Source organism: Cucumis melo, chromosome 4, assembly GCF_025177605.1.
Source record: "Cucumis melo cultivar AY chromosome 4, USDA_Cmelo_AY_1.0, whole genome shotgun sequence".
In the NCBI taxonomy this organism is placed as follows: domain Eukaryota; kingdom Viridiplantae; phylum Streptophyta; class Magnoliopsida; order Cucurbitales; family Cucurbitaceae; genus Cucumis; species Cucumis melo.
In genome coordinates, this window is record NC_066860.1 from 1,446,378 (window position 1) to 1,473,135 (window position 26,758).

Sequence of the window (26,758 nt, forward strand, 5' to 3'; positions counted from 1 at the left end):
ATAGAATAAATTAGCGAATTTATGGGTTATTTACCAATTTAATTAATATAATGATTCTAAAGCCTATATAGAAAGTCACGTCATCATTGGTTAACCAAATTCTACGCGATGGAATCTCTAGACTGTGTTATAATATAAAATTTTCTTAAACGAAACGAAATGTTAATCATGGCTAAACACAGTAAACAACATTTGTATAACAAAAAAAAGGAAAAGAATATGCAATGTGATTCTAATTAATTTCCAAAAGTGAGATTATGAATTGATTTGCAAGGAATATGTTGAAGAGGAAAGTAAGTCTTCATATTTCCATATCTACTGCCCATGTTTGACTTGTAGTCATGTGTGCCTATGCTATGCCTCTCGTTTTACTGGTCCCTGACGCCAACACACACCTTTGAAAAGAAAAACATTTCTTTTATTCATTGTCTGATGCTCCATACGAGCGAGGTGAGAGAATGGTTGAGTACGAACTCCAACTGGGTAGTGTACTACACCTTACTAACTTCCCACTAAACACACTCAGATTTCAAATCCAGCTCTAATCTCACCATATTTTCCATGTTTAAATCCAAACTTTGTGAACAGTCAACAGAGTACTGCCTTTTCCATGAGTTGCAAATGAGCAGGAACTAATCGCCATTTCAGTGTGAAGCGCCTTTGTTTCAGGTATTCAAACTTGGGTTTTGGGTCTTTTTTTATCTCCCTTCTGGATTTGTTTGATAACGGTAGGGGGATTTTTTAACCTGTTCATACTGTTTCAACCATGATATTGGATTCCTGGGTTTTTTGTTTGTAGGTTGTGTCTGGTTTGGGTTTGGATTTGCTTTAATAGTAGTATTTAAAGTCTCCAGTAATTCGGGGGTAGTTGGATGGATGGGTCAAATTCTCCTTCATGACATTGCGAACTCATAGGATGAGCTACAATGGGAAATTTTTGTTGCCATAATAGTGGATTGACTATTTACTCAAAGTTTAGCTTGGTTTAGATTTGGAGCTCTGTTTTGTAATGGTGGGTTTCTGGTACCACTAGTTGAATTGGGAAGCTGGGGTTTTAAGTGAGTTTTCATTTTCATGGCTTCTATTAGAAGAACCTTGTCCCCAGTTCCTCGGCCTGGAACTTCAATGAATGGAGAAGCATGCTCTGTAGGTTCTCCCCTGTCCAGGTCTTCTCTCTCTCCTCAAAACCTCCCTCAATCTACTGGACTGCACTATTCCCTGTTTAATACATTGGAAACTCAAGCTGCCATTCTTGGGATCTACTCTCCAAGGTCTTCTAGATCATTTGACAAATCTAAACCAAAGGTTCAGATTTGGAGGAGGGCGATGTTCCATTTCTTCATGTGTTTTTTTGTTGGGTTTCTTGCTGGATTGGTGCCATTTGCATCCACCAACATATCCATGAATGTCATGTCAGAATATCAAGCTTTCCAGTTTGATAGGTTCTCCTCTGACGGAAAATCTCAGCCTCAGAATAATTCTAGCAGCACCATCTCTATTCCATTGGAAAGTGAAGACATGAAGAGTAGCCCAATCCTACCAGAGGTGCCAATGTATAATAACCTTTCTTATGATAATTTGGATAACCATCTAATTGCTCAAGAATTAGAGCCTCGAAAGCTACTGATAATTGTGACCCCAACGTCTGCTCACCCACTACAAGCCTATTATCTTAGCCGTTTGGCGCACACACTAAAGTTGGTCCGACCGCCTCTCCTATGGATCGTTGTAGAAATGTACTCCCAATCAGATGAAACAGCTGATTTATTGAGGAGTACTGGGATTATGTTTAGGCATATTGCTTGCACTAAAAACTTAACTGATATGAGAGATGTAAGAGTTCATCAAAGAAATCTAGCCCTGTCTCACATTGAAACCCACTGCCTTGATGGAATTGTTTACTTTGCAGATGAAAATAACTTCTATTTGGTTGATCTATTGGAGAAAATGAGGGAGATCAGGTACTTTTGCTATAATGTATAATTCATACTGTTTATAATCTATTATTTCTTAGTGCTTATAAAATACTTGTTGGAGTATGCCCCAATCTGGATGGACCCATGTTACAGTGGATCTTAGTACTTTCTGTTTTTTTCTCTTGCAATTTTAATTCAATTAAGTTGGGAGATTTCTGGTGCAAGGCAGACATGTTAATAAAAGTTTCTCGTCTTTCATTTCCTATATACCATATCAGTTACCTCATTCTTGTAGTGTGCTGTTAGGAGTTAGGACTATGCTCTTCATAGTGTCCTCAGTACTTATGATAATATTTTTTTGGTAAAAGAAACATTTCATTAATAAATGGAATCCAGGAAAAACCTCAAACATCAAAGATGAGTGCAAATTACTGACAAGAAAAGACAAACTAAATGTACCGAATGAAGTAGATTAATGTTATAATGAAAAATGAGCAGCTGGTCAGATGCCTGTGTACCTTTGAATCTCATGTTTTTCTAGCATGTTAGTTTGCTGTCTAAAAGCACAAATTTGTGAACTTTTTTTCCCGAGAATCACCATCGAAATAAAGAGAAAACAAAGTTGTACTTTACCTAAAAAAGTGTGGAGTCAACATTACTATTCTCTTTCTCTGCATACACAGGAAGATATTCTGTTGGTACCTGTTACAAACTGTTTGTATCTTCTCTTTAACAGGCATTTTCCTTTGTTAGGCTGTGTAGTCTTTGCATCATCAATATCTGCATCAATCATCTCATGAATGCACTTACAGTTGGTTTATTTATTTAAAACTTTCATTTGTAGACGGTTTGGGACTTGGCCGGTGGCAAAATTATTAGGGGGTACAAGTAGATCCTTTCTGGAAGGCCCCGTTTGTAATGGAAATCTTATAATTGGATGGCACATATATGAATCAAGTATGAGACCTCGCAGGTTTCATGCTGAACTATCGGGCTTTGCTTTCAATAGCACCATTCTATGGGATCCAGAGAGGTGGCATCGACGCACTTCAGAACCTGTGAGGCAGCTTGATTCCATCAGAGATAGTCTCCAAGTTAGTCTATGTTCCTCTTTATTTATAATCCACTTCAATTTGTAGCTAGTAAATGATGGTGGTACTAAATTGTGACACTTTGACTTGAAAACTATTACGAGAATTATCATGGGACATCAGCTAAAGAATGGGAGAAAATACGTCTCATAGACCATGGTAGAAGGACTCGAAGTTCTTTCTAGTTCATGATCCACTGTTCATAAGTTATGGCTTTACACTGTTGGGCCTTTGCCATGCTAATTCACAGAGTTCATTAACAATTAGAACATTAGAACATAAAATAGACCAACATAGATTGCTTTGTAACTCCACGACAACACTATCAACTTAGAGATCGGAAGGTCTTTTTGTAATCCTTCCATTTGGTAGAGGCTTAGATTGATTTTATAAAGATATTCTATTGTTTCTCATCAAAAAAGAAGGAAAATCTGTGATATATTTTGCTAGCTTTTTAACTCGTTGACTTGTACACTGAGGTGTATTTCTTTATAAATGTTTAACATCATTAAATGGAAACATTGATTTGATATATATTTGATCAAGATATCCACTGTAAACTCCTTTTTTTTCCCTTTCAATTATAATTCTTGTAATAAGAAACTGATATATATTTAACAAACCAAGAAAGTAGTGATAACCTAAAGGCATAAGGAATGAGGGATCCCCAAGCCTAAAAAGAGGGGTCATATAAAGGCCTCCAACCTAAAGAGATGAAGAGAGTGGGAACATTACAAAAAGATAGGGAACATTACAAAAATATTTATGTTAACTTGTAAAGCACTCCAATTGGAGGTTGTACTGATCCCCCAACTCTCTTAACTGATCAAACATTCTGAACCGACAAAATCTGAAAATAGGTACTGCTTTGAGGATGAGAAATGACAAAAACAAGACCAACTCTTCCATAATTTTCATATATGTACCTTAGCACCTTAAAAACTACCACCTAATGGAACTTTTCTTTTAGGCAAGCGACTTCATCGAACAAATTGTGGAAGATGAAAGCCAAATGGAAGGATTACTAGAAGACTGCTCGAGAATCATGGTCTGGAACATCAATTTTAAACCGTCAAGTGCAGTTTATCCTCACAAATGGTTCATGACGAATTATCTAGATGTCACTGCTTCACTTACATGAGATTCAAGATCTGGAAGGAAGGTGAGTACTCGAAGCTCTCTATTTTCAATTGGATCTTCAAGTGTAATGAGTCGAGTCTAGTGGGACCATTTTAATTTCTTTACACCAACATACAGCAACTCATCTTTAAGATGTTTGAAATCTAACTGTGACCTTATTTGTACTTCCTAAAGATGTAAAGTTTTGTTCTATAGTCTGCAATTCAAAACCAATATGCATTAACTTTTGACCGTATATCATCATGTCATACAGAAAAAACTTCATTGTAACGGCACCTTGATCAGCTCAGATGCTTCCACCATGGTCCAGGATTAATTTTCAAATTGTTTCTCCTGTGTCCGGATTGTTTGGCATTGTTGGTGAGAGATATGAACGGTGGTGCTTCCCTCTAGCATCTTTCAAATATAACGACTGAACATTCACTTTTATGTAGCTAATGCAAGCTTTTACTTTGTCCAAATGGCAAAGCTTATGGAGGGAAGTCTTGTTGTAGTACAATTCAAATATTGGTCTCCTTTTCTTATAAAGGACATTTGATGATTTGATATTTTGTACAGAAGGATCCAGCTGCATTTTCCTCTCATTGATAGAGATAGATGCTGAGGCGCTTGAAGAGGACTGACTTTGAGTTTTTTTTTTCCCCTTTATATCATTGCAAAAGTTAAAGCAATTTTGAATGGCTTTTTTCAGGCGTCAAAATGAATTTGCTTTGGCTTGCTACTGTACACTAGCAGAACATTCAATTTGATTTGATGGGTTCATATTGTTATAATTCAATTTTCGTAAAATTTTGTTCATGATAATGAAAATGCAGATTTTTGTACATGAAACCAAATCGAACAATTCTGATTGATTGAAAATTTCTTTCTTAGAAATGGTTGGTTCTTAACACTCAGAAGTACAGTGACGAAACTAGATTCCTTCTCTTGCTCTCTTTTGTGGCAAACAAGAATAGCGAAGGATTTGCCTTGCTCAACAATCCTATGAAAATTCTCCACTAAAAACTCAGTTCCCTTCCCTCTTCCTTAGTTCAATCTCCAAAGCATAGCATAGAGTGCAGGTCACTCCATCCTCATTCCTTTCCTCAACTTCCAACTTTTAACCATTACCAAACTGGCTTCCAAAGGATTCCCGGGATCCGATGGTTCCTAATTTGGATCTGTTAGCTCTTGCTTGCCTCTATGGTTCCTTCATAGCTCTAATTCTCCTCCTCATCATCTTCTTCCTCTTGATTGTGCTGTTTCTATCATCTTCCCTGGCTCTGTTTTCAGTATTTGTGAGTGACTTGTATGATGCCTACTCAGTTATGAGTCTGTACTATGAAGACGTGAAAGCTGAAATTGAATTGGGTTTAAGTTTAATTATGTTTGGAGTAATGGGGTTTGGTGTTGATGTTGTTTTGCGTACAAAATCTCTTCTCCGACAGCAAAATCTAATATTGAAAAACATAAGGCAACAACAGATGAAGGTAAAAGAAAAATGGAGGTTTGAGTTTGGCATGCTTGAGGAGCTATGAATGTTGTTCACCCTTACTTTTCAGAAAACTCTCTTCTCAGTAATAATGATCCTCGTGCTTCACCTGATTCTCTGCCTTCTGTTGTCATCATCGTCTTTTTCCTTTCTCAAATTATGGAGCTAACAACAACAAACATGGTGCCATTACATCAATTTCAACTTCTGTTCTTTTGTTGTACATCCAATTATTTTGTTAGGATAGGGAAAATAAAGGGCCAATTTTTATTTTTTATTTTTTAAAAAAATTCTTGTACCTAATTAAATGTTACCTTTTTTCTTATATATATATATATTTGTGGCCAGATAAAAATGTATATAATTTCTTTGAACTCAATAAAGGTAGGCATGAGGATCAATCTTCATCTTAAGAGATTGGGTGCCTACTGCCTTTATATATTGAATTATGTAATGGATTGACTTTTTTTAATAACTGATATTACTATTTTTAGATATAATGATGCTATTTTGGAGGTTTCTATTGATTACTGTTTTACTCATGAATTTGAACCTTTTGGCATTCAATAGTAAACTCTGCTACAAAGTCAAAGTCTTTTCAATTTTGTTTTAAAACATTTTAAGTTTGGTAATATGTGGTGGAAAAAATTGAACATTTAAGGTTGACGGTACATTCTCTACGTTAGTTGAGTTAAGCTCGTTTTGGTTCGAATTTTTATAATACTATATGAAATTTAACAAAAGGAAGGTTTTCATATATATATATATATATATATATATATATATATATATATATATAATCTCAAGAAGCGGGTGAAAATTTAAATTTTAGTTTTGTTTAAGTGGACAAATGATGATATGTTTGGATGATTATTTGAAATATCATAATCAGGCCATGGTCTCCCTATAAATTTAAAATAAAAGAAGACTATAAATTGGAGTGAGGTTGCAATCAAATGGGTTAAGGGATAAAAAAAGGTTGAGATATCAAAAATGAATGCTTGTTGTTGAGTGCCTGAGATTCAGGAGGCACTAAGGATAGTGCACTATAAACTGCTTTTATGATTAAATATATAACAGCAATTATGAAAGTTACAAAGTACATAGATGGCGTTTCCCATTGGTGGGGGTCTCATGTTTTTTCTTTTCTTTTTGTTTACTTTCATTTTGGTTTACAGAGGGAGGCCATCCTTGGGATTATCATTATGATTATCATAATTATTGATCATCATTATCAAATATTATCAATTCCCCGTGGCTCTTAGATAAGCCAAAAGGTACGTCATTCCAAACCATATAAACCCTTTTTAACAATATTAAATCTTGCACACTTTAAAAGCTTTATTAAAGTTGTATATTGTGTTGGTATATGGTATAATTGTATATCAATCAATCATCAGATGCTTATCTGCAGTAAAAGTTCAGGCCCCTGAGAAAAAGAAAAATAGAAAAGAGATATGCCTCTCTTTTTCTAGGGGCTATATATGCTCTTTTTGATAATGCAGGCTAACTGTTCGACATAAGTTCATAGACCTTTTACTTTATTTTTTGGGTGAATAAAAGTATGGTATGGTTGAAATCTTCTTGAAAAGTTTATTATAAAGGAACAATTGAGATGGGAATAAAAACAAAGATCATAACTTTTAGCAAAATATGGTGACATTCTTTTTACTAGCTTAGTTTTGTTCAGAGTTTTGTGTAAATTCAATAGATACAATACATATTTACAAGATTTTTTTTTTTTACTTTACTTTCTGATAAAGTCATGAAGGACAGAGATGTGTACCATGCAATCATGAAGGCGGCCGTTGAGTTTAAGTGGTAAATGAAAGATAGCAAAAACAAAGTAATGCGGCCTTTTCTTTTCATATATTTTCTATGGAATTCGTGTCCTCTGTTTGGCTTTCACTTTCCTCAATAAAGTAAGAGAATCTTGAAACTCGGGACAATAACATTACCTCCATTTCATCATTTTCTGTTAAATACCCCAAATGAACTCCCTCCTTCCCTCAGGAGCTGGGTCTCTGTTTCTTTCAGTAAATGAGCATTTAAAGACTGAAGGAATAAGTCATGCTCATCTCTCTTAATTCAGACAGTGAAAGTAAGGCCATGCGTAGTCACTTTCTCTTGACATTACTATAAATCATAATTTTGGTTAAATGTTATAAGGAGCCAAACTAGAGTAGTGATTTAATTGTCTGTGTGTGTTGAAATGGTTTCAGTGAGCTCATGCTTAGCAAAATGTTCATCAACTCGGCTAGAAAACATAGATGAAAATGGCCCTCCAAGTTGGTTACCAGGTTCAAGTGTTCTACCTGAAACTCCAATCGAGTCCATGGAGTACCTTGGCAGATCTTGGAGTCTTTCTGCTAAAGAGCTCTCCAAGGCACTTTCCACTGCCCATGATGAACCAAGTCATCTTCAAAGTTCTGTGGTTGGATTTCTTAGTGTTGAACCAAATGATTCAAAATCCACGGTCTTGAGGGAACCGGTGAGATATCTTTTCCACCCTTCTTTTCTTAAGTCGTATCTTTTACATTAGTACTTTCTATATCTTGCAAAAATCCAAACTTGAATAATCCTCATAAGATCGTGAAACCAAACTGTTTGCGATGTTCTCTTCTTCTATGACATGTAACTATAAATTCAAGACTTTGTTTCAAGTGTCAAATCCCCTTCCTTTCTTTTATGCTAATCCTGATTGTAACTTTGTATGTTGGCTGTGTTCTTAATATTTCAGCTACTTCGGCACTTACCCAGTGGAGACAGTCCTCCAGCTTCACCAAGAGGAAGTGACGAAATGAAGGTACTTTATTTTGAATCTGTTTGAAGCCTACATTCACACATACACCAGCAGATAGATAAATTCTGCAAATGAATTAGTTTGTGCTACTTCATTTTTAATATTGGTGCAGAGCATCTCTCAAAATCAGTGAATTGCACATGCATCTTATTTTGAGCAGGAACTGTTGTTACTTCACCAAGCGTTGAACCCAGAGTTCTTTTCCAACCAGCAACTGCTTGGAAATGGGGTATGTGTCACTCTTTTCCTTCAAAGCAAACACTCGTACATGGGAAACAAAAAGTAAACTATATCATATTCATGATTTACTGTTCCTTCGATGCAGCTATATAAGAGCATATTAAGAGGAAATAAAACACTGGGAAGGTGGATGAAGGATCAAAAGGAGAGAAAGAAGCAGGAAATCAGAACACAGAATGCTCAATTACATGCAGCTGTATCTGTTGCAGGTGTTGCTGCCTCAGTAGCAGCATTTATAGCATCACTCGTGTCACGAGAAACATCATCGGGTAATCAGAACTGGCCATTAAAGACATCAGCAGCCATAGCTTCTGCAGCTGCTCTAGTTGCATCTCATTGCATAGAGATGGCAGAGGAAATGGGAGCCAGCCATGATCATATCTTGAATGTAGTTAACTCTGCAATCAATGCTAAAACTAATGGAGATATAATGACCCTTACAGCAGGAGCAGCTACAGGTTGCTAAGAAAATTTCATAAGCAGCTAATATTCAGAACTGGTGTAGCAAAATGCATCATACTCACAACATTTGTTTACTATTGCAGCTTTAAGAGGAGCTGCAACCCTCAGGACGAGGCTTGAGAAAGGGTTGGGAGCCACAAACTTTGGGGTGGGTGAGGATAAGGTTGAAGAAGAAGGGAAAGAATCAAACGTCTTGTTAGCAATCAGCTATGTTTCCAGAGGAGGAGAGCTTCTCAAACGCACAAGGAAAGGTATTGGTTAGATCGAAAGATTAAAAAACAAAAACAAACAAATTGGTACTGTTGGTATGCATTTAGATTGAATATTGTCGCAAATTATCAATTTCTGATGCTTTCACTGAGATTAGGAACATGATGGTGACAGGGATTCTTCACTGGAAGCAAGTGTCTTTCAACATAAATTCAAATTGGCAGGTAAGACAAGAAGCGTATCAAATGGATGGAGTGATGAAGTTCTGAGAATAATATTCCTCTTCGACAATTAACAATGCATGCATCAAGTTTCTTTCTTTACTATGTTAATCTTCTTTTCAACAATATTCTTGGAATTAAAAATAAGTATTCGGAAGTCGAATATGTCTACAGGTTGTGGCAAAATTGAAAAGCAGGTATATGGCAGGAACATTTACAAAAAACAAAAAATGTAAGACAGCTTTCATTCAAACAACAGACAATCTCTCCAGTTGCCTACACAATCTCTATATTGATGAACCATGTCCTGTTTCAGTTATAATCTCGGGTGTAAACTGCGACGTTGCAGCATGGCCAGGGCGGGAAAGGGAAAGGGAAACGGATGGAGAGCAGCAGAGGGCATACTTCGGAATTGTAACAACAGATAGAACAATAGAGTTTGAATGCAGTGGGAAAGGAGAAAAACAAATGTGGATTGAGGGGATACAATATATGATGAACTTTCGTGCTTACGTGAAATGATTCTGACCTTAAAATTTAGACTTTACTTACTTTCAAACATTGAAATAAAATGAAGCTGCTTTATATACCGTCTTTTGTTGTGTTCTTAATCTTACAAAGATTACAGTAGTTAAATTTACAGTTTTGAATGAGAAAATCAGAAATAATTAGGTTGAAGCTTTTTCTGAACCCAAGAAGGAGACAAGACAGGGCTCGTTTCATAAAGCTTCTTCATCTTCAAGTCCTCCTCCCCCTCCTCCTCCTGATACTCCATTAATACCTTTTTGTCTTGATTATTATGGTTCAAAAAAACCTTCACTCCCCAAACCTTAAACGTCTGATCCAAACTCCCACTATAAACCAAAACACTGGTCTCCATCTTGTTCATTACTCTGTTTTCCATGGTTTCCAAGGTCCCTGCCAAGCATCTGACAGGCCCTCTATGGCTATCCAACACTGCCAAGCATTCATGGGACCAACCTGCTTCCTCCCTCCTCCAAATCCTGATGGTGGTGTCCTCAGAGCCACTGAGCAGCAGGCTCTCCACCACCGCCAGACACAGAAACCCCAAACCAGTGGCCTGGGAGGAATCCCCCATGATTATATCTAAAAGAAACCTTCTGCTTTGCCCAAAAGTTAATAACCCCGTGGGAGCGTTGCGTTAGGTGCTTAAAACGAGGGCGTTAGCAGGGGAAGTTTGGAACTTGAGTGTCATTGTAAGAGTATGGGAGGGCCAAATCTTGACGGTTCCATCTGAGGAACAGGTGAAGAGAGAACCGTCGTTTTGGTTGATGGTTAAGGAGTTGACTTTTGTGTTCGTGTGGGATGAAGGAGTCAACGCATATACGGTCAGAGATTGTGAAATTCCATATTCGGATTCTTAGATCTCTATGTGATGTGAAGAAGAACTTGTTTCCTGATACATATCAACTTTATGTTATTAATTTTACATCTTTCAAGTACAAATTTAGTTATTGAATTTAAATTATATGGTAACATATCAAAGTAATTAAATTGTTTACAAAAACACATTGTCTCTAATTTTCTTAATCCTACAAAATTACTTCTGAATTATAAAATTTCTTTATTTTATTTTATTTTGTTATCCTTTTTCTATCCAAATGCTTTTAAAAAATTAAACAAATAATTGAAAGGTAAAAAGGTAATTTAAAAACTAAGTTTTTTTCGGCAATTTCATTAAGAATTCAAATATTTGTATAGAAATGTTGAAAATTATAGGTATAAAATTGAGAAGAAAACAAATATAATTTTAAAAAGTAGAAAATTAAAATATTTATAAAATATAGTAAAATTTTGATTATATTAATGATAAACACGGATAAACTTCTATTACTATATATCAATGTCCTCGATACAAACATATCAATGCTTATCAATATCTCTATCATTGATAGAATATAAAATTTGGCTATATTTTGTTAAATTTATTATATTCGACAATTTTTCAAATTAAAAATGAGTGGATTATTAAACAAAACTATAAAAACAGTCCTTACATATATATTTACCTCAAGTCTCAATTTTTGTATAAATTTTTAAAAGTTGTTTTATTTCGATAGTAAAATTTAAAACTCGAAAGGTAAATAATAAATTAAACAAATCATACTATTATTATTGCTCAAAAATATTTTTTAACGAGATTTTTTAAAAATAAAAAGATTATTTATATTCTATACGTGAGACGGAATTAAATTCATACTTAAATTTTCTATGAAACATAAATATCCGGTTTTTATTCGTTATGTTTTAAAAGTCCCAAAAAGAATTATAAACTGTTTATTTTTATTTTATATAAAAAATATGGAAAAAAAACTGACGAGAAATAGACTTAATCTTAAAAAAAAAACTTCAAAAAGTTAACAAAATGATAATTATAATATATATATATATATATATATATATATATATATATATATATATATATATATATATATATATATATATATAGCAGAAGTAGCAATGGCGTTGAGTCCGGCGGCGGCGGGCTTGAAGTGGGCAGGGTCCGTACAGTACAGTCAGGCTGTTTCCAGGCACGAATACGGCAGATATTGCCGTCGTGAGAGGCAGAAAAAACGAGACCTTTAGAAGAAATAGCAATTGAATATATATTATTCCCCTTCCCCACCATGGAGCGACGCTAGCCTATGCAGTGATAATAATGCAAATTATTATTATTCTTCATTCCCTTAACTGTTCTTTCATCTGACCAAGCTTCTTGTTGTTGTTGTCGGGACTCGTAATCACTTTTCTTCTCATCTTCAACCATTATGCTCACTAAATTACACGACTTGTTGCAGTGGAGACTGCCCCATGGCATTCGCCAGGCCAGTCGTAGAATAATGTGTGGAGAATTTATTCGAGCAAGAGCTGCCCACACGATCAGTTTTGTGGTTGCTGTTAGAATGTTTTTGTTGGTCTGAAGAAAGAAATGTACTCAAAATATTTAAAAAAGTGATTCGAGTAATTTAGAAAAAATAGAAATTAATCTTCAAACTCAACGTAAAACTAACTTTGTTAATCTTACAAACCCTAATATAAATTAGACACAAAAACCTATCATATTAAAAAGATATTCATTGAAATTATGATTTAAAGTTGTATATCCAGTCATCTATAATTTAATTCATCCATTTTCGTACCAAAAAATATTGTAAATAGTATTACTTAACAGGATTAAAACCAAAACACATATTCAATTCAATTAAGTTTATTTACTTTACAAATTTGATGTTTTTAAATATTTGATATCAAAACCTCATAACCTCAATGCCCCCTAAGCACAGATGGAACTAAAAAGATGTAATAATGTGAACTAACTTAATCAATTAGGGCAATAAATACATATATATTAAAGAGCCATATAATTACAAAAGTTGCTACCCACTCTCACACCTAAATATTATAACTAAAAATGGACAAAAATGAAAATTTATTTATTTGCATTATTAATTAATTATTTTTGATGGGCATGAAAGCACCATGGAATCCATAAGGAACTCTTTGTGGAAGTGTGATTTTTGCAATTGGCTCCTCACTGAATTTTCTTGCATCTAATACATATACCTGCTGATTAAAATCACAATTAAATTAAGCTAATTAGAGAATATAGAATAATATATATGATTAGTAAGATAATTAATAGTTATATAATGAATGGAATGATAATTAATAATTAACCTGAGAAGTATTAGTAATCTCATTGTGAACATGAGCAATTATCCAACCATCATCTTCTTCCTCTCCATTTTCTCTGGGAACAAATGAAGCTCCACTGCAGTATGAGTTCTCCTCTAACATATGGCATTCCACTTTTATCTCCTCATCATCCTGCATCCCTTTTTCTTATTATTACATATATATATCGTAAAAATATTGTTCTTTAAACGTGGATCACGATCTTAATTTGACCTAAGTTTTTCCCTTTTTTTCTTCTTTGTAATCGAGGAGGTGATCCATGGAAATGGGTGTTGTAGTTTGAGTTTCTATATTTTACCATCCGAGAAACTCAACATGCCTCTCAAAACGATGCATAAAACATAACTCTAATATCATATTGAATAAGATAGAGTTCCATCTCAAAATAAATGGAAACACTTTAAATCAGATAATTATAAAAATGAAAAATTACCAATGAAAATTCATCATTACTCGTATGCTGTTGAAACTGCAACTTGGCCAACCCTCCAAATTTGAACATCCCTGGTTAAATTCAACAACAACATTAAGATTAGAAAATGTTAATAATAATTCAGAAGAGATGAAAAGAAAATGAAATTATTTCAAACGACAAATCTTCTAAGAATACCTGAATTAGAACTAGCAGAGGAGTGGAGAAGTTGAGCATAACCAAATTTGTTAGGAAGACCAGTGAAACGTAAGTTAATGAAGGGGAAATCCATGAAGATTGATTGATGAATGAGACATTTCTCTTTGACCTCTCCTGTTCTGAGGTTGAGCCTCCATTGATAAGCAACAGGAAGCAAAGAACCACCATTGTTATCCTCCTCCTCATTAACAACAATCTTGTTGTTTTGATTATTAAATCTTTGAGAGAACCATTCAAATTTGTTCAATCCTTTCTCAGGTCCAGGTATAACTGAATCATTAGCTCTACATCCCCACACCACAACCTGAAATTGATTAACATTATTAACTCACAAATCATTCTAATTAAACAACAAAACCCTTTTGCCGTTATAGATCACGGTAGACCAAAATTTAAACCTCGTGTTGGTTGAGTTCGAAGCAGTTGAAAAGATGCATGCAGCAATTGGGTTTCACATTAAACCATTTAATTGAATCACTGTCTCCATAACGAGGCATTACTCCTATTCTAGTGTACCCTTCCTTGTCGTATTTTAAGAATCTGCAAAATATGGTACCATAGACTATTTTACTATAATTTTTAGAAGTTCTGTTATTTAAGATGATTTATAGAAATAAACGTACGGTCCGCCTCTGATAAGTCGGTTGAAGTCCATGGTTAGTGCGTAATCCAATATCACGTTGTACCTGCATTATATTTCAACTCCATAACATTTCATTAATCCAATTATTAACCTGTTTTGATAACATTTCGTTTCTAGTATAGAAGAAAGTTAATTGGAGTGAATATTTACCTTTTTGTGACACCAATTTCATGGCTAAGACTACTTCTACTGAGTTTGACATCCACTTTATGAACCATTCGCTTTCCATCTTCTGTAGATGAAATAAAATAAAAGATATCAATTAAGAGAACACATAAATAAAATATCCTTAATCTAACTTTATAATCTTAAAAATTTACATGTAAGTAACAAACTGATCTATACCAGAAATAATTCCCACTTCCATGAAGGGTTTGGTTGAAGTGACGCCCATGATCACCAGCTCTCCGGTTTCCGGTGCTTTCTGTCCTTCCAAAACAATAATTAAACATATAATTTCTGCATATGTTAACATAAGTAATTTTTTTTCTTAAATCATTCAATCGAGTTCGACCTTTGGATGACTCGTAAATGGGCGATTGTTCCAAGCAGTGGCATCGAGATCCCAATTCCCCAAAGTATGGAGAGTGTTGATATCTATTTGGTGTGGCAAATGATTTTCAGCAATTGAGTAAAACTTACCCGAGTGCTCAAATACATTTGTATTGCTAATGTCTTTGTTGAATTTCCCAAATCTAACCTGCAAAATTAATTAAATTCATAAATTATAACCCTTTCAAATATATAATAATACAATCTGTATATATATATACTCACCCAGTTGAGTAAAAAGGCAAAGAGAACAGCAACTGAATCGCCTTCAACCGTTGGAAGAAAGCATGGTCGTTTTTTCTCAAGTTTTTCTAAACGGAAACTATCAGTTTCGACAAATCTGTTATTGTATAATACTTCCCATGATTTCCCATTGCTGGCCTTTTTGAAATACAAGGCATGAAGCATTCCTTCACCTTCCACCCAAATAAAACTCGATTCTCCAAATATCGATTTCACCCATTTCAGTCCTCCAAACAATGGATTTCCTCCTGCACCACCACCACCCACTCAGTTGTAAATATAACAACAACACATTTTAAAAAGTTATGAATATATATAACAAACAAAATCTATGGGAGCTAGTCTTTCTAGCTACTTGATTATTAAAAAAGGATTGATGGAGGAATGAAGAATTAATGGACCATTTCTTATGTAGACTCCGTGAGGAAAGTCTTGTGGGAGGGTTCCTTGGATGTTGGTGACGGTAACCGCCGATCCCATCTCTTCCACCGGTGCAAAGTTGATCTTTTCATATAATTAATTATAATATTAATTTAGATTCAAAGTAATTTTAGTATTAATCTAGATTAACTAATATAAGTAATTACATATGATAGATATTATTATATATGGATATATAGTTTTACCTGATTTGGGTGAAGGGTTTGATCAGAGAATTCAAAAACTGAATCAACAAACCCATCCAACAGTTTCATCCATGTTGTTTTCAGCTTTTTAAAAACATCAACTTTCAAAGGAATAATCTCCCGATCAGTTTTCTTCACCTTCTCCGTTGGGATTATTATCGACTGTCAACAACCAAAAAACAACACAACATTAGTTTCTAAATTATTAAATTCATCACTCTAAATTCTTTCCTAATCATAACGAAAGATCTCACCAAATTTGAAGAAGAGAAATGGGGCAACTTTGAAGGTGGATGAATGGAAGGCTTTTGATTAAGAGAACAATTTGGAAGAATAATCATCTTCTTCATCATCATTATCCTTAACTAACCCTTCTTTTGTTTTTTTTTTTTTTTTTTTTTTTTGGGGGGGGGGGGGGGTCTCTTTTGTGTTTCTGCCGGCAAATTGGTTTGGTTTTCACAAATTTATACAAAACTAAACTTCCGTCACCTGCTCCAATGTTATCATACTAAGATATTAGCTACATTATTAAATTAACAAGGGGTACGTAATTAGGAGAATATTGGTGTTTGAAAAAGAAATTAGTAGATTAATTAAACACAATTAGTTTTGATACTACTTAAGAAAAAATATGCTAATTTTTGGCTGTTAGTGGGATGAGTATCTTGAGGAGAAAGATTCAATTGGGAGTCAACAATATTCTTCTAAATAATAATATGATAGTGAGTCAAATATATCATAAACTAAATTTGGATTTTATTTTTTTTTCATTACTACCTAAAATGAATTAATACAATTTTAATCTTTTTTTTTTTTTTTTATGGTATGTTTGGTTTTCCATTTTTTGATTTTTTTTTTCAACAAGAAACTCAATTTAAGGGTTATAAAATTTCTTCTTTTTCTTTTATAATTATGTATTTATGTTGAAGCCATGATTGAAGAACTTGAAACCAAAAGTTTTAAAATAAGAAAATTGAATTTTTTTTTTTTTATGAAAGTTGAGACTCTTTTTCATAACTATTTCAATTTTTTGTTGTTGTTGTTGTTTTTTTTTTTAAAAAAACCCTGTTTTTAAATTTTTGTTTATTAGAAACAAAAACCACTGAATATATATATATATTTTTTCATTTATAATTTTTTATCATAATTTAAAAGACAATTTTAACAAGTTTCTTAAGTTAATTTTAAAAAACAAATGAGATAAAAAAAAAACTAAGAAAAATAAATGTATTATGAATTTTATTTTAAAGTTATATTTAGTAGAAAAACATTATAGAAAGATGGTGTGACATTCTAAAAAAAATACATAATTAATTAATCTATGGTATCCAATGAAAATATTTGTAGAATTAATTTAAAGCATATGGTAATTAAAGAAGCTAAGTGAAAGAAAATGAGGATGAATAATAAGAGATTAATTATTATATGGTGGGGAAGGGAATTATATAAGGTGATAAAGAGTACAAAACATAAGATAAGAATATAGTTAATATAAAATCAAAGTATATAGGTATTCATCACCTAAAAGGGTACCAATTAATAGAGATGAACCAAATATGCCATTTTTGGCTGCATCTCTCTACCTTAATTACTTATAAATATTAATCTTTTTTTTATTGCATCATGGAATATGCTTTCTCATAGCATGCAATTAATTAATCAACAACCACATCATATTGCTTTTTTCTTAATTACAAAAACAATTATATAAAGTATGCTTTTATCTCATACAAATTTCACTAAATAATTATTATACTTCTTTTAGGGGAAAAATTAAATGAAAATGTAATTGTCATTGTTTTGAAGATCATTATTGTTGTTGTTTGTTGTTAAGTAAGAATTTAGAAATGACCCTAATAGAACCAACTTGAAATAAAACTAAATTAATGTGAAACTCAAAATTTAAAAAATTCATATCTTTTTGTTTGTTTGTTTATTTGTTTGTTTTTTTTTTTTTTTTTTTGAGGTGTTTTTAAACGGTAGCAAATTGAACTAAAATATTTATAAAATATAATGCAATTTTAAATCAATCGCTGAAAGACAGCGATAGAGTCTATTAATATCTATCTTTGATAGAATTTGAATTTTCTATACTTTGTAAATATTTTTAATAGTTTTGTCATTTCACAATAATTTGTCTAATGTTTTTTAACAAAAGTTTTGAAAATTTTCTATTTAGTCCAATAAAACTAAAATTTCACATTGGTCACATTTATGATTTTAACCTAGAAAATAAAAAAAAAAAAAAAAAGTAAAAATTAGAGTAAAAAGACAAAAAGATTGTAACTTTAATCACATAATAGATGAAATAAATATAAACAGTTCAAAATGTATAAAGAGCTTACTCGAAAAATTAACTAATGAAAATTGATTTTAAAATGTATGGGACATGACCTAATTAATCAAGATCGAAAAATCATAAATTTAATCAATGATTGTCTTCTAAATGTTGATAGAGTATAAGTTAGTTTTTCAGTGAGATTGGCCAAATCCAAATTAAGAGATTCTAAGACTAGACCCTAATCGAGAAATTTCTTTACTTTACACCTTTTTCTTTTTTCGAGAAGTTGGAGATTGTTAAAATTAAGAAAAAGAAGTATATCAAACTTATTAGAACAAAATTTAATGCAGAACTTATCTGTTGGCATAGAGCCTAACTAAATACGTAACATATTATTATAATATGAATGATAAAATGTTATATATCTAAGTAAATGGATGAGTTGTTTGAGCCAATGTTTGTAGTATTCTAAAAGATAAAATAAATAAGATATCTATAAATTGATGTTATCTAGAAATAATAAGATGAGTATAACACAACCACTCAAATCAATATATATATATATATATATATATATATATATATATATATATATATATATATATATATATATATATATATATACATTGACAAGTTTAGTTTAACTAAAATTGATTTTAGGAAAATATAAAATCAATTTAAATTGATTTGAAAAAAATTAAGTAAAATATAATTTTTGTTATATTCTATAAATATTTTCAAGAATCTATTTATAATTTTTTTTTAAATATATATATATATATAGCAAATATTTTCTTATGTCTATTTATACACTTGTATTAACGTCTGTGATAAAGCTCAATTATACATCTAATTACGAATGTTGGTAGTTGTTGTGGAAAAACATTTGTAATTAGACGTATTAAAAAAAATAAAAACAAAAAAACTTGTTAGTCGAATTATGAATCAAAACCTAATTTGATTGATAGATATGACATAATATTAAGAGTAATTATAATAGATAGCAATTTTTAGAATAATTATTAAATATGGAGCAATATTTTTTAAAATTTGCAAATATAGCAAAGTCTATTAGTGATAGACTTTTATCGTTGATCGCAGTGATAAATCAATATTTGATACATGGTCTATCAATAATAGACTCCTATTATTGATAAATTTTGTTATATTTATAATTTTTTTAAAATATTGCTATATTCTTAATTATTTTTTTTTTTGAATTTAATTGTTATATTATCGGTTAAAGTATCAGCAAATATACAAAAGGATTTGGGTAATGAAGAAGATGGGCCTGAAGTGAAGGCCCAAATTAGATATGGGGTGTTGGATGTAGGGAGGAGAAGGAAGACAGCCCATTCATCAAGGCAACAACAACGTGGGTTCGTATGTATATATGCAAATATTGTTTTTAAAAAACTTATATTTGTTTAGGATTTCAATTAAAACTTTAGATGTCTTTCAATTACAATTAGTGTATAAATTCTTATCAAATTATTAGAACTTTTCTTTTTTTTTTGAGAAAAATAAAATTTCGCATATTTAGTCCTTAAGTTTTGAGTCTCATTTCAATTTAATGTCTATGTATTAATCTATAGATATTAAGGTGACGATGGAGATTAGAAATAATGGGTATAAATAGTTATAATGTACGTACGTGACGTAGGTACTTAACAAGTACAATAAAAAAAAAGTTGGGACCTATTTAATTTGTTGTTACTGCCTAGAAAAGAAAGTGCCTATACTTTTGGCATTATTTATGGGACTATATGTTAATCATACGTGTTATATTTAGGTGTTACTTTTTATTGATTAAGATTGTTTTCTTTTACTAAGTAACATTAGTTTAAAATTCTTAGCATATTTGGTTACATAGCAAAATGAGGAAAATTAACTAAAATCACACATTTTTCTATAGTCTCTTCATATTGTTTTGCTTGATTTAGAGTTGAAAAGAATCGTAAGTCGTTACAATCATAAGTTTGGATGTGATACAGTATAGTTTTGCAATAAATTATTGATTAAAATAACGACTTAGAGTTTCTCTATTTATGGAACTGATGATGTACTTTTAGATATTTTGATCGCATTAAATCATGGAAAGTATCGTTGTTGTATCGTTAATTACAACTATGGATGAATCAATAATACGATGTTTTTATCTTGTTAATTTCGTGAATTATTAAATAATTCGAGATTAACATGATCTAATATAGTTATTGTCAAGATGAATTTAGCTCAATTGATATAAATATATGTGTTACGTTAATGACAGAGACCGATCAAACACAATATTTCTAAAATTGATATATAAGTTCAAAAAGCAACGCAATATTTCTAGAATTGGGAGTTGAATTTCACTTCTAAATTGAGTTCACAACTAAAAAACGAAACGAAAAAGCCAAAAGATCATGATTAATTCCACGAATTCACATTACTACATTTATTGTTCTTTTGTGTTCTTTTGTCACTTCTTCACACATATATTAATACTATTTATTTTCTTTTTATCACGTGGAGCAAGTAAAATACAAACGAAGATAGCTACTTGATCTCGATACTTAATTTGATTGTATTTGAATTTATTAGGATTCCCTTTTGATGCAATTGTGTATTTATTTTATCTCTTGTTCATAAAGTTCGTTTAAAATTTAGGGATACTTACAAAAATAGCAAAAAAAATTTATCACCATATTTTTTAAATCGTAAAAACAACAAATTTAAAAACGGATAACCCTCTAATATGAATAATTACTTGTTACATTTATCATATTCGCAATATACAAAAAAGATAGGTTATGAACGGTTTTTTTTTTTTCTAAATTTTTTTATCATCTGATTCAATTTTCTTTAAATTTATCATATTTCTTCGAAATTAATACAAAAATATAGACATGTGATTAAATATAATAAAATAAACTAAAATACTTCGTGAAATTTTTGGACGTATTATTTAAAATGAGAAGGTGGAAAGGGACCACTGCCCCCCTCTAGTGAGACCCTATGGAGGAAGGAAGAAATAGCCGAAACACCCATTTCTCTCGTGGGCCTCTCTCTTTAAATTAAAACTTTATATTATAATAAACACTCATCTCTATGTCTCATTTTTTCCAATCTTTCATAAACTCTTAAAATCTCTTTCTTTCATTTCCTCTCTTACATAATATAATAATAATAATAATAATAATAATGTCACCAACAAATCAACAATCTCAAATCACTCAATCCAATGACGATAACAGCAGCAGCAGCAGCAGCAGCAAGCGGGTTCGAGCATCCGATTCAATCTACCGCGGCGTGAGAATGCGAGCTTGGGGCAAATGGGTGTCCGAAATCCGTGAGCCACGCAAGAAATCCCGCATTTGGCTCGGTACTTTCCCTACCCCTGAAATGGCCGCTCGAGCCCACGACGTTGCCGCTTTGTCCATTAAAGGTAACTCCGCCATTCTTAACTTCCCTGAACTCGCTCACTCTCTTCCTCGTCCTGTCTCCCTCGCCCCTCGTGACATTCAAGCCGCTGCTGCTAAAGCCGCTCACATGGACTTCAACTTTCATTACTCTTCTAATCCCTCTTCTTCTTCTTCTTCTTCTTCCTTATCTGTTTCCACTTCTTTATCTCCTTCTTCGCCTTCCTCCTCCACCCAGCCTGACGACGACGACCACGAACTCACCGAGATCGTTAAACTCCCTACTCTCGCTTCCTCCAACTATGACGACCACGAATTCGTTCTCATGGACTCCACCGAGGGATGGGTCTATCCACCACCTTGGTTACGAACCATTGAAGATTATTATTACGGCTACCATACCAACAATATTAACGAAGAATTGGGAATTGGTGATCATAATCATAGTAATTTGTCGTGGGATTATTGATTTTTTTTTCTTTTTTTCTTTTTTCTTTTTGTTCTTATCTACACTGTAAATGTAAATCAAACATGTTGGGTGGGAGGGATTTGAGGTAATTAAGCTTTTTGATTCGTTTTTGTTTTCTGGGTTCGTTTGATTTCCACAAATTTGTTCTTGTATGTGTTGGTAATTGGGTTTTGGTTGGAGTGTACTGTTGTTGAAATATCTCGTGTGAATCTCTTTTCATTAATGCACTTAACTCCTTTGTAGTCCTTTTTTCTTTTTTCCTTTAAATTTATTGATTAGTACAAACAGTTAAAGCAATTATATAATGTGCAACCAATCTATACATAATAATTAGCATATGAGATAAATATATATTCATAAATTTATGATAATTTTTTGAGTGGGTTGAAGTTCGCCAAGAATTGCAAAACTGACTTTTCCTTTGCGTAAAACCACAAATGTCTTATTATGTAATACACTGACACACTTAGCCTAAGCTCTAAAATTTTGCACTTTTTTCTGATAGAGAGAGATATCGATTTAACTAAAGAACACAGAGATTAGTTCCAAATTGAATTGATTGATAAAATGGGACACATAAAACAGTAAACTACAATGATTTCACTTCACAATTTTCCTTTTCCTTTTCTTTTTTTTTTAACTATTTTTATTTATTTATATTTTTAACTACAACTGGATTTCCCCTCTTGGGTTTGTTTTTGTATTTGGTTTCACTTTATTGAGGCAAACTTATCAGTCCTCTGCTTAGAAAAATTAAAGCCTTTGCTTTTTTTTTTCAATAAAATAAAAAGATAGAAAAAAAAATTAATATTTTTTTAAAAATTGTTTCCACGTATTCAACTTGTTGATGACAGGTGGCACGTCCACTTCGGTTCAGTTTTTTTAACTCTCCCACAATAATGCAAAATCACGCACAAAATTTTGACAAAATCTGTGGTTGGAGAAACTAATTCTCCAAATCTGCAAAATTAATACAATATTTATTATTTTTATTATTATTATACATGCACATTTTAATCTTAAATATTACATTGTATAAAAAAAAAATTTATCGTAATACTTTTTTTTTATATTACAAATATGACAAATAATTAGATATATTAGACGATTATCGATAAAGTATTGAAGGGTTATTGTTTTCAAGTTTGATATTTTTGCAATTTAGAATATAACGTTATTATCATAAAACTTTTTACTATTTTTATAAATATTTGGTATATGAAAAAAAACATTTTGGTAATTTTAAAATAAAGAGAGTAAAAAATACAAAACTAAGAGGATTATTTTACCAAACCAAGACCTAATTAATTAGCCATTACATTTTGATAATAGTTCGATTCAATAATGGGATGACTAAAGTTAAATTAAAAAAGATATTTACAAAATATAGAAAAAAAATAGATTTCATCGATACGGATAAAAATTTATTAGCAATAAATTTAAAAATTATTTTATTTTATTTAAAGTACAAATTCTCTATAAAAAAAAAAATTAGAATAAAGTACAATGATCGTAGTGGTCTTTTTGTACAGTATACACTAATCATTTTATTATTATCAATTCTTATCTTATAATAATATGATCCTTAAATAGAAAACAAAAATACGTCTTACTCTTATGACATGAGACCTAATAATAATTGAATGAATATATATATATTGCGTAATCTTTTTTCGATTAAAATAATAGTTATTTTTGAAAAATATATTAGTCTAATATATTCATTGACCTAATAATAATATATATTTTGTTATATTGTTTATTTTTTTAATACACATCCATCTTTATGAGTATTTGAAATTTCCGACATCTATAAACAAGAAGATCTTTTTTTGAAAACTAACGCGGGTATGTATGTTACGTTTAAATTGATATAACTCAAAATATCATATTAATTTTATTGAATTGTATATGCTAATCATTCGCCAAATATCAAAGAAATAGTATAAGTATGATTTTTTTTTAAAAAAAATATGTATAAATAAATGAACTTTATAATTTAAAGTGTTATATCTATAAACACACAACAAACCAAATTGTGCTGGCCTAATTAATATATTTTCATTATATATTTTTTTTCTTTTTCTATTTTATGAAAAAGCACTTAAATTATTGATCAACTAGACAGTCGTCACAAATTAATACCCTAATTATTTATGGGTATGATGAAAACCAACTCATAATTAAATGATTAACGAAAATTAAATAAAGACTAAAAAATCATAATTTAAAATTATATATATTAACTTTAGAAAAAATTTAATGAATGATTATTAAACTCTTATTTTTCTCACAACTACATGTTCATAAATAATATAATTGTAAGAAATTAGTAACAAAATACCATTATTTAGGCATGTGTGTTCATATACCACATTGATGAATTAATTTAGGGCTGCTGGTATTAATTAAATATTGCACTAATGTTTAGATAATTTAATTTAATAAAAGTAAATTACATGGATGACAAAAGGGCAGTTTAGACAAAGAGGAAAGAAAAAAACAAAAAGGTAATTGTCTGATTATTCCGTAATTAATAAGGTTAATTAAATATTGTATAGAATTTTGTTGAAAGATTATTAAAATAAGACCTACATTGACCAAGAAATATTAGATTAATTAAAATTTATACATCCTCCAATCCTTACCAATGTCTTGTGCCACTTTTGTTTTATTTGTTAATAAAGAAGTAAACTTTGAATTAATCTTAAATACATATATAAAAAAAAAAAAAAAAAATTGAAGAAGAAGAAGAAGAAGAAATCTCAAAAAAATAATCTAAATTCTATTGACTTTTACTCTATATATTGTTAAATGTTTTATGTTCTTTTTGTCTATGTAAGTATGATATTTATTATTATTGGTGGAGGGTTTAAGAAATAGTTGATAGAACCTTCTTAGACATTTTCTAATAGATGATTATTAATTATAGAGTAAGGATAGTTCGACTCTATATCAATTTGATTTATGTTAGGTTTTTTGAGGAGGAACGTATGAATGTGCGACAATTTTGAAATATAGGTCAATTGTAAAATCATGCGGTGAACTATTTGGTCAATTGAACAATTAATGAGTTTGTCGATCTAGCATGTACGATGTGAAGATTTCTTTTCCATGTGGATTCATTGGATTTCTAAGCAAGAAGTGTTGTCTTTCTAGCTTTGGTAATTATAGATTGCGTTGCAAAAGACTTTGACATAATTTATGTACTCTCTAAAACGTTTAGACAATAAATCAAGTGTCCATAAGATCAATTAGGTGCGAGAACGATGCATTGACTTTAAATGTATGGGAGGAAGTTCGTTAGTCGATTATTTAATAAGTTGTATATATTGTTTTTATTTATATACTAAGAACATTTAAAATTAGAGTGATGCATTTGTTTTTTCTTTAAATTTATATCAATGAATAACACCCATTAAAGAAATAATGAAGAATAATATGTTTTAAAACAAACAAGCAAATGAATATATATACATCAATAATTAGATGTGTATAAACTATAGGTTAAAAGGGGGGAAATTTGATTGGAGGAGAAGGGTTGGAATTAGAGAAATGTAGTTGGAGTTGACATAGACTTATAAGAGTTTGAAAGACTATTTAATTTCTTGTGATATTTGAGAATGACATGTTTCAATTTCATCAAAAGGCTTTCCTATCCCATTCATTGCACCCCTCATGCTTTCTCTATCATAATTCACAAGAAAAACTCTTCACCATCTTTAGTTTTAATTTAGACTTTTTTTTCACGATCAATTTTGCACTCAATTAAATAATACGACAAAGGTAATTTATGATAACATGTGAGATATACTTTTCCCGCCTTTCAATTATATGGTAAAATAGTGTACGAAACGTTACTTTGCTCCGCTCCATATTTCATATTATTTCCCAATGTTGTTGACTATTAGACGGATGAAGTCATATATAAGGTTGGTGTGCGTTTGAAAATAATAATGAAAAATTACATCAAATGACAAAAAAATAAAAAGCAGCTTAAATATGACAAATAATTAAATATATCATGTGACTAACAGAGGGCTATTAAAAGACTATCTGCTTTTAAGTTTGCTACTTTTACAATTTAGAAAATGTAGTGACATGTGTCCTATTATCATAAAACCTTTTACTATTTTTACATGCGCCCCAATGATAATCACCCTTTTATTTAAATCCTACATTTATCTTCTCTCCACCTTTGAGATAATCTTCAAACATATGTATGAAAATGCTAACCCATGCATGTTCAATACGTTACGAACAAAAAAAATTCATTATGTGTAAAATTATCATCGATTGCTCGTAAATCTCTTCCAAATTACTTCAATTATAAGGAAAATATTTTCATTTATATTACTCGCAACCTTTTGTTTCACTCTCAAATTAACTTAAGACTACAATATAGAAATTTAACTAGAGAACTCTTTTTATATTCAAAACCTATCATGATTAATAAAGGGTAATGGGTAGATATTAATCGAAAACTTTATATATATGAAAATGAGATGTTAAAATGAAATAATTAAAGTGGGGTGGGGAGAGTGATGGGTAATTGGCATTAACACGTGGGATTGATGAGTTGGCAAAAAGAAAAATGGGATGTTCTGGCATCATGCATTTATTTAATACGACTTGAGT

The 26,758-nt window shown here is 31.2% G+C and overlaps 5 protein-coding genes across 14 annotated transcripts; 3 read left to right on the plus strand and 2 right to left on the minus strand.

The window, feature by feature from the left end:
- Nucleotides 1–389: 389 nt before the first annotated feature.
- On the plus strand, nt 390–4,707 carry LOC103503598 (probable beta-1,4-xylosyltransferase IRX9H). 3 transcript variants are annotated; one of them, XM_051083521.1, is made up of 6 exons: nt 394–483; nt 589–669; nt 800–1,961; nt 2,761–3,010; nt 3,978–4,169; nt 4,401–4,707. In XM_051083521.1, the coding sequence occupies exons 3-5, from the start codon at nt 1,075–1,077 to the stop codon at nt 4,146–4,148; spliced, it is 1,308 nt and encodes a 435-aa protein (XP_050939478.1). In that variant the 5' UTR covers nt 394–483; nt 589–669; nt 800–1,074; the 3' UTR covers nt 4,149–4,169; nt 4,401–4,707. The 3 variants fall into 3 exon arrangements, with proteins under 3 accessions (XP_050939479.1, XP_050939478.1, XP_050939480.1); XM_051083522.1 differs by having other exon boundaries at nt 390–669; nt 2,890–3,010; XM_051083523.1 differs by lacking the exons at nt 394–483; nt 589–669 and having other exon boundaries at nt 676–1,961; nt 2,890–3,010.
- A 1,784-nt stretch (nt 4,708–6,491) lies between these two features.
- LOC103503599 (VAN3-binding protein) lies at nt 6,492–10,143 on the plus strand. Of its 8 annotated transcripts, none has more exons than XM_051083524.1 (10): nt 6,492–6,596; nt 6,797–6,895; nt 7,382–7,719; nt 7,841–8,109; nt 8,359–8,424; nt 8,582–8,650; nt 8,747–9,119; nt 9,207–9,374; nt 9,508–9,557; nt 9,729–10,143. In XM_051083524.1, exons 3-10 carry the CDS (start codon nt 7,689–7,691, stop codon nt 10,074–10,076), a joined length of 1,374 nt encoding a protein of 457 aa, XP_050939481.1. In that variant the 5' UTR covers nt 6,492–6,596; nt 6,797–6,895; nt 7,382–7,688; the 3' UTR covers nt 10,077–10,143. The 8 variants fall into 8 exon arrangements, with proteins under 8 accessions (XP_050939481.1, XP_050939482.1, XP_008466057.2 ...); XM_051083525.1 differs by having other exon boundaries at nt 6,515–6,895; nt 7,382–7,540; nt 7,632–7,719; XM_008467835.3 differs by having other exon boundaries at nt 6,518–6,895; nt 9,713–9,786; nt 9,871–10,143.
- A 52-nt stretch (nt 10,144–10,195) lies between these two features.
- LOC103504006 (protein JINGUBANG-like) lies at nt 10,196–10,893 on the minus strand. Its single transcript, XM_008468428.3, has one exon. The coding sequence runs from the start codon at nt 10,651–10,653 to the stop codon at nt 10,213–10,215; it is 441 nt and encodes a 146-aa protein (XP_008466650.1). The 5' UTR covers nt 10,654–10,893; the 3' UTR covers nt 10,196–10,212.
- A 2,011-nt stretch (nt 10,894–12,904) lies between these two features.
- On the minus strand, nt 12,905–16,322 carry LOC103503600 (carotenoid 9,10(9',10')-cleavage dioxygenase 1-like). The gene is made up of 13 exons (XM_008467838.3): nt 16,221–16,322; nt 15,967–16,128; nt 15,742–15,844; nt 15,323–15,588; nt 15,060–15,245; nt 14,891–14,969; nt 14,696–14,777; nt 14,526–14,588; nt 14,301–14,442; nt 13,882–14,206; nt 13,705–13,775; nt 13,254–13,403; nt 12,905–13,139 (listed from the first exon to the last, which is right to left on the minus strand). The coding sequence occupies exons 1-13, from the start codon at nt 16,320–16,322 to the stop codon at nt 13,026–13,028; spliced, it is 1,845 nt and encodes a 614-aa protein (XP_008466060.2). The 3' UTR covers nt 12,905–13,025.
- A 5,096-nt stretch (nt 16,323–21,418) lies between these two features.
- Nucleotides 21,419–22,368, plus strand: LOC103503601 (ethylene-responsive transcription factor ERF043-like). The gene has a single exon (XM_008467839.3). The coding sequence runs from the start codon at nt 21,434–21,436 to the stop codon at nt 22,118–22,120; it is 687 nt and encodes a 228-aa protein (XP_008466061.2). The 5' UTR covers nt 21,419–21,433; the 3' UTR covers nt 22,121–22,368.
- Nucleotides 22,369–26,758: the final 4,390 nt, after the last annotated feature.

Bases quoted from the DNA above. Each gene is read 5' to 3' on its own strand.
- LOC103503601 (XM_008467839.3), top strand. From the start codon at position 21,434: ATGTCACCAACAAATCAACAATCTCAAATCACTCAATCCAATGACGAT.
- LOC103504006 (XM_008468428.3), bottom strand. From the start codon at position 10,653: ATGGGGGATTCCTCCCAGGCCACTGGTTTGGGGTTTCTGTGTCTGGCG.
- LOC103503600 (XM_008467838.3), bottom strand. From the start codon at position 16,322: ATGATGATGAAGAAGATGATTATTCTTCCAAATTGTTCTCTTAATCAA. The intron at 14,778-14,890 runs GTATAGATCAGT...TTTCATCTACAG, and splicing joins GGAAGTGGGAATTATTTCTG to AAGATGGAAAGCGAATGGTT. The intron at 13,404-13,704 runs GTAATTTTTCAT...AAAGGGATGCAG, and splicing joins GTAATGATGAATTTTCATTG to GATGATGAGGAGATAAAAGT.
- LOC103503599 (XM_051083524.1), top strand. From the start codon at position 7,689: ATGCTCATCTCTCTTAATTCAGACAGTGAAA. The intron at 7,720-7,840 runs GTAAGGCCATGC...AAATGGTTTCAG, and splicing joins TCTTAATTCAGACAGTGAAA to TGAGCTCATGCTTAGCAAAA. The intron at 8,110-8,358 runs GTGAGATATCTT...TTAATATTTCAG, and splicing joins CCACGGTCTTGAGGGAACCG to CTACTTCGGCACTTACCCAG.
- LOC103503598 (XM_051083521.1), top strand. From the start codon at position 1,075: ATGGCTTCTATTAGAAGAACCTTGTCCCCAGTTCCTCGGCCTGGAACT. The intron at 1,962-2,760 runs GTACTTTTGCTA...TTTCATTTGTAG, and splicing joins GAGAAAATGAGGGAGATCAG to ACGGTTTGGGACTTGGCCGG. The intron at 3,011-3,977 runs GTTAGTCTATGT...CTTTTCTTTTAG, and splicing joins CCATCAGAGATAGTCTCCAA to GCAAGCGACTTCATCGAACA.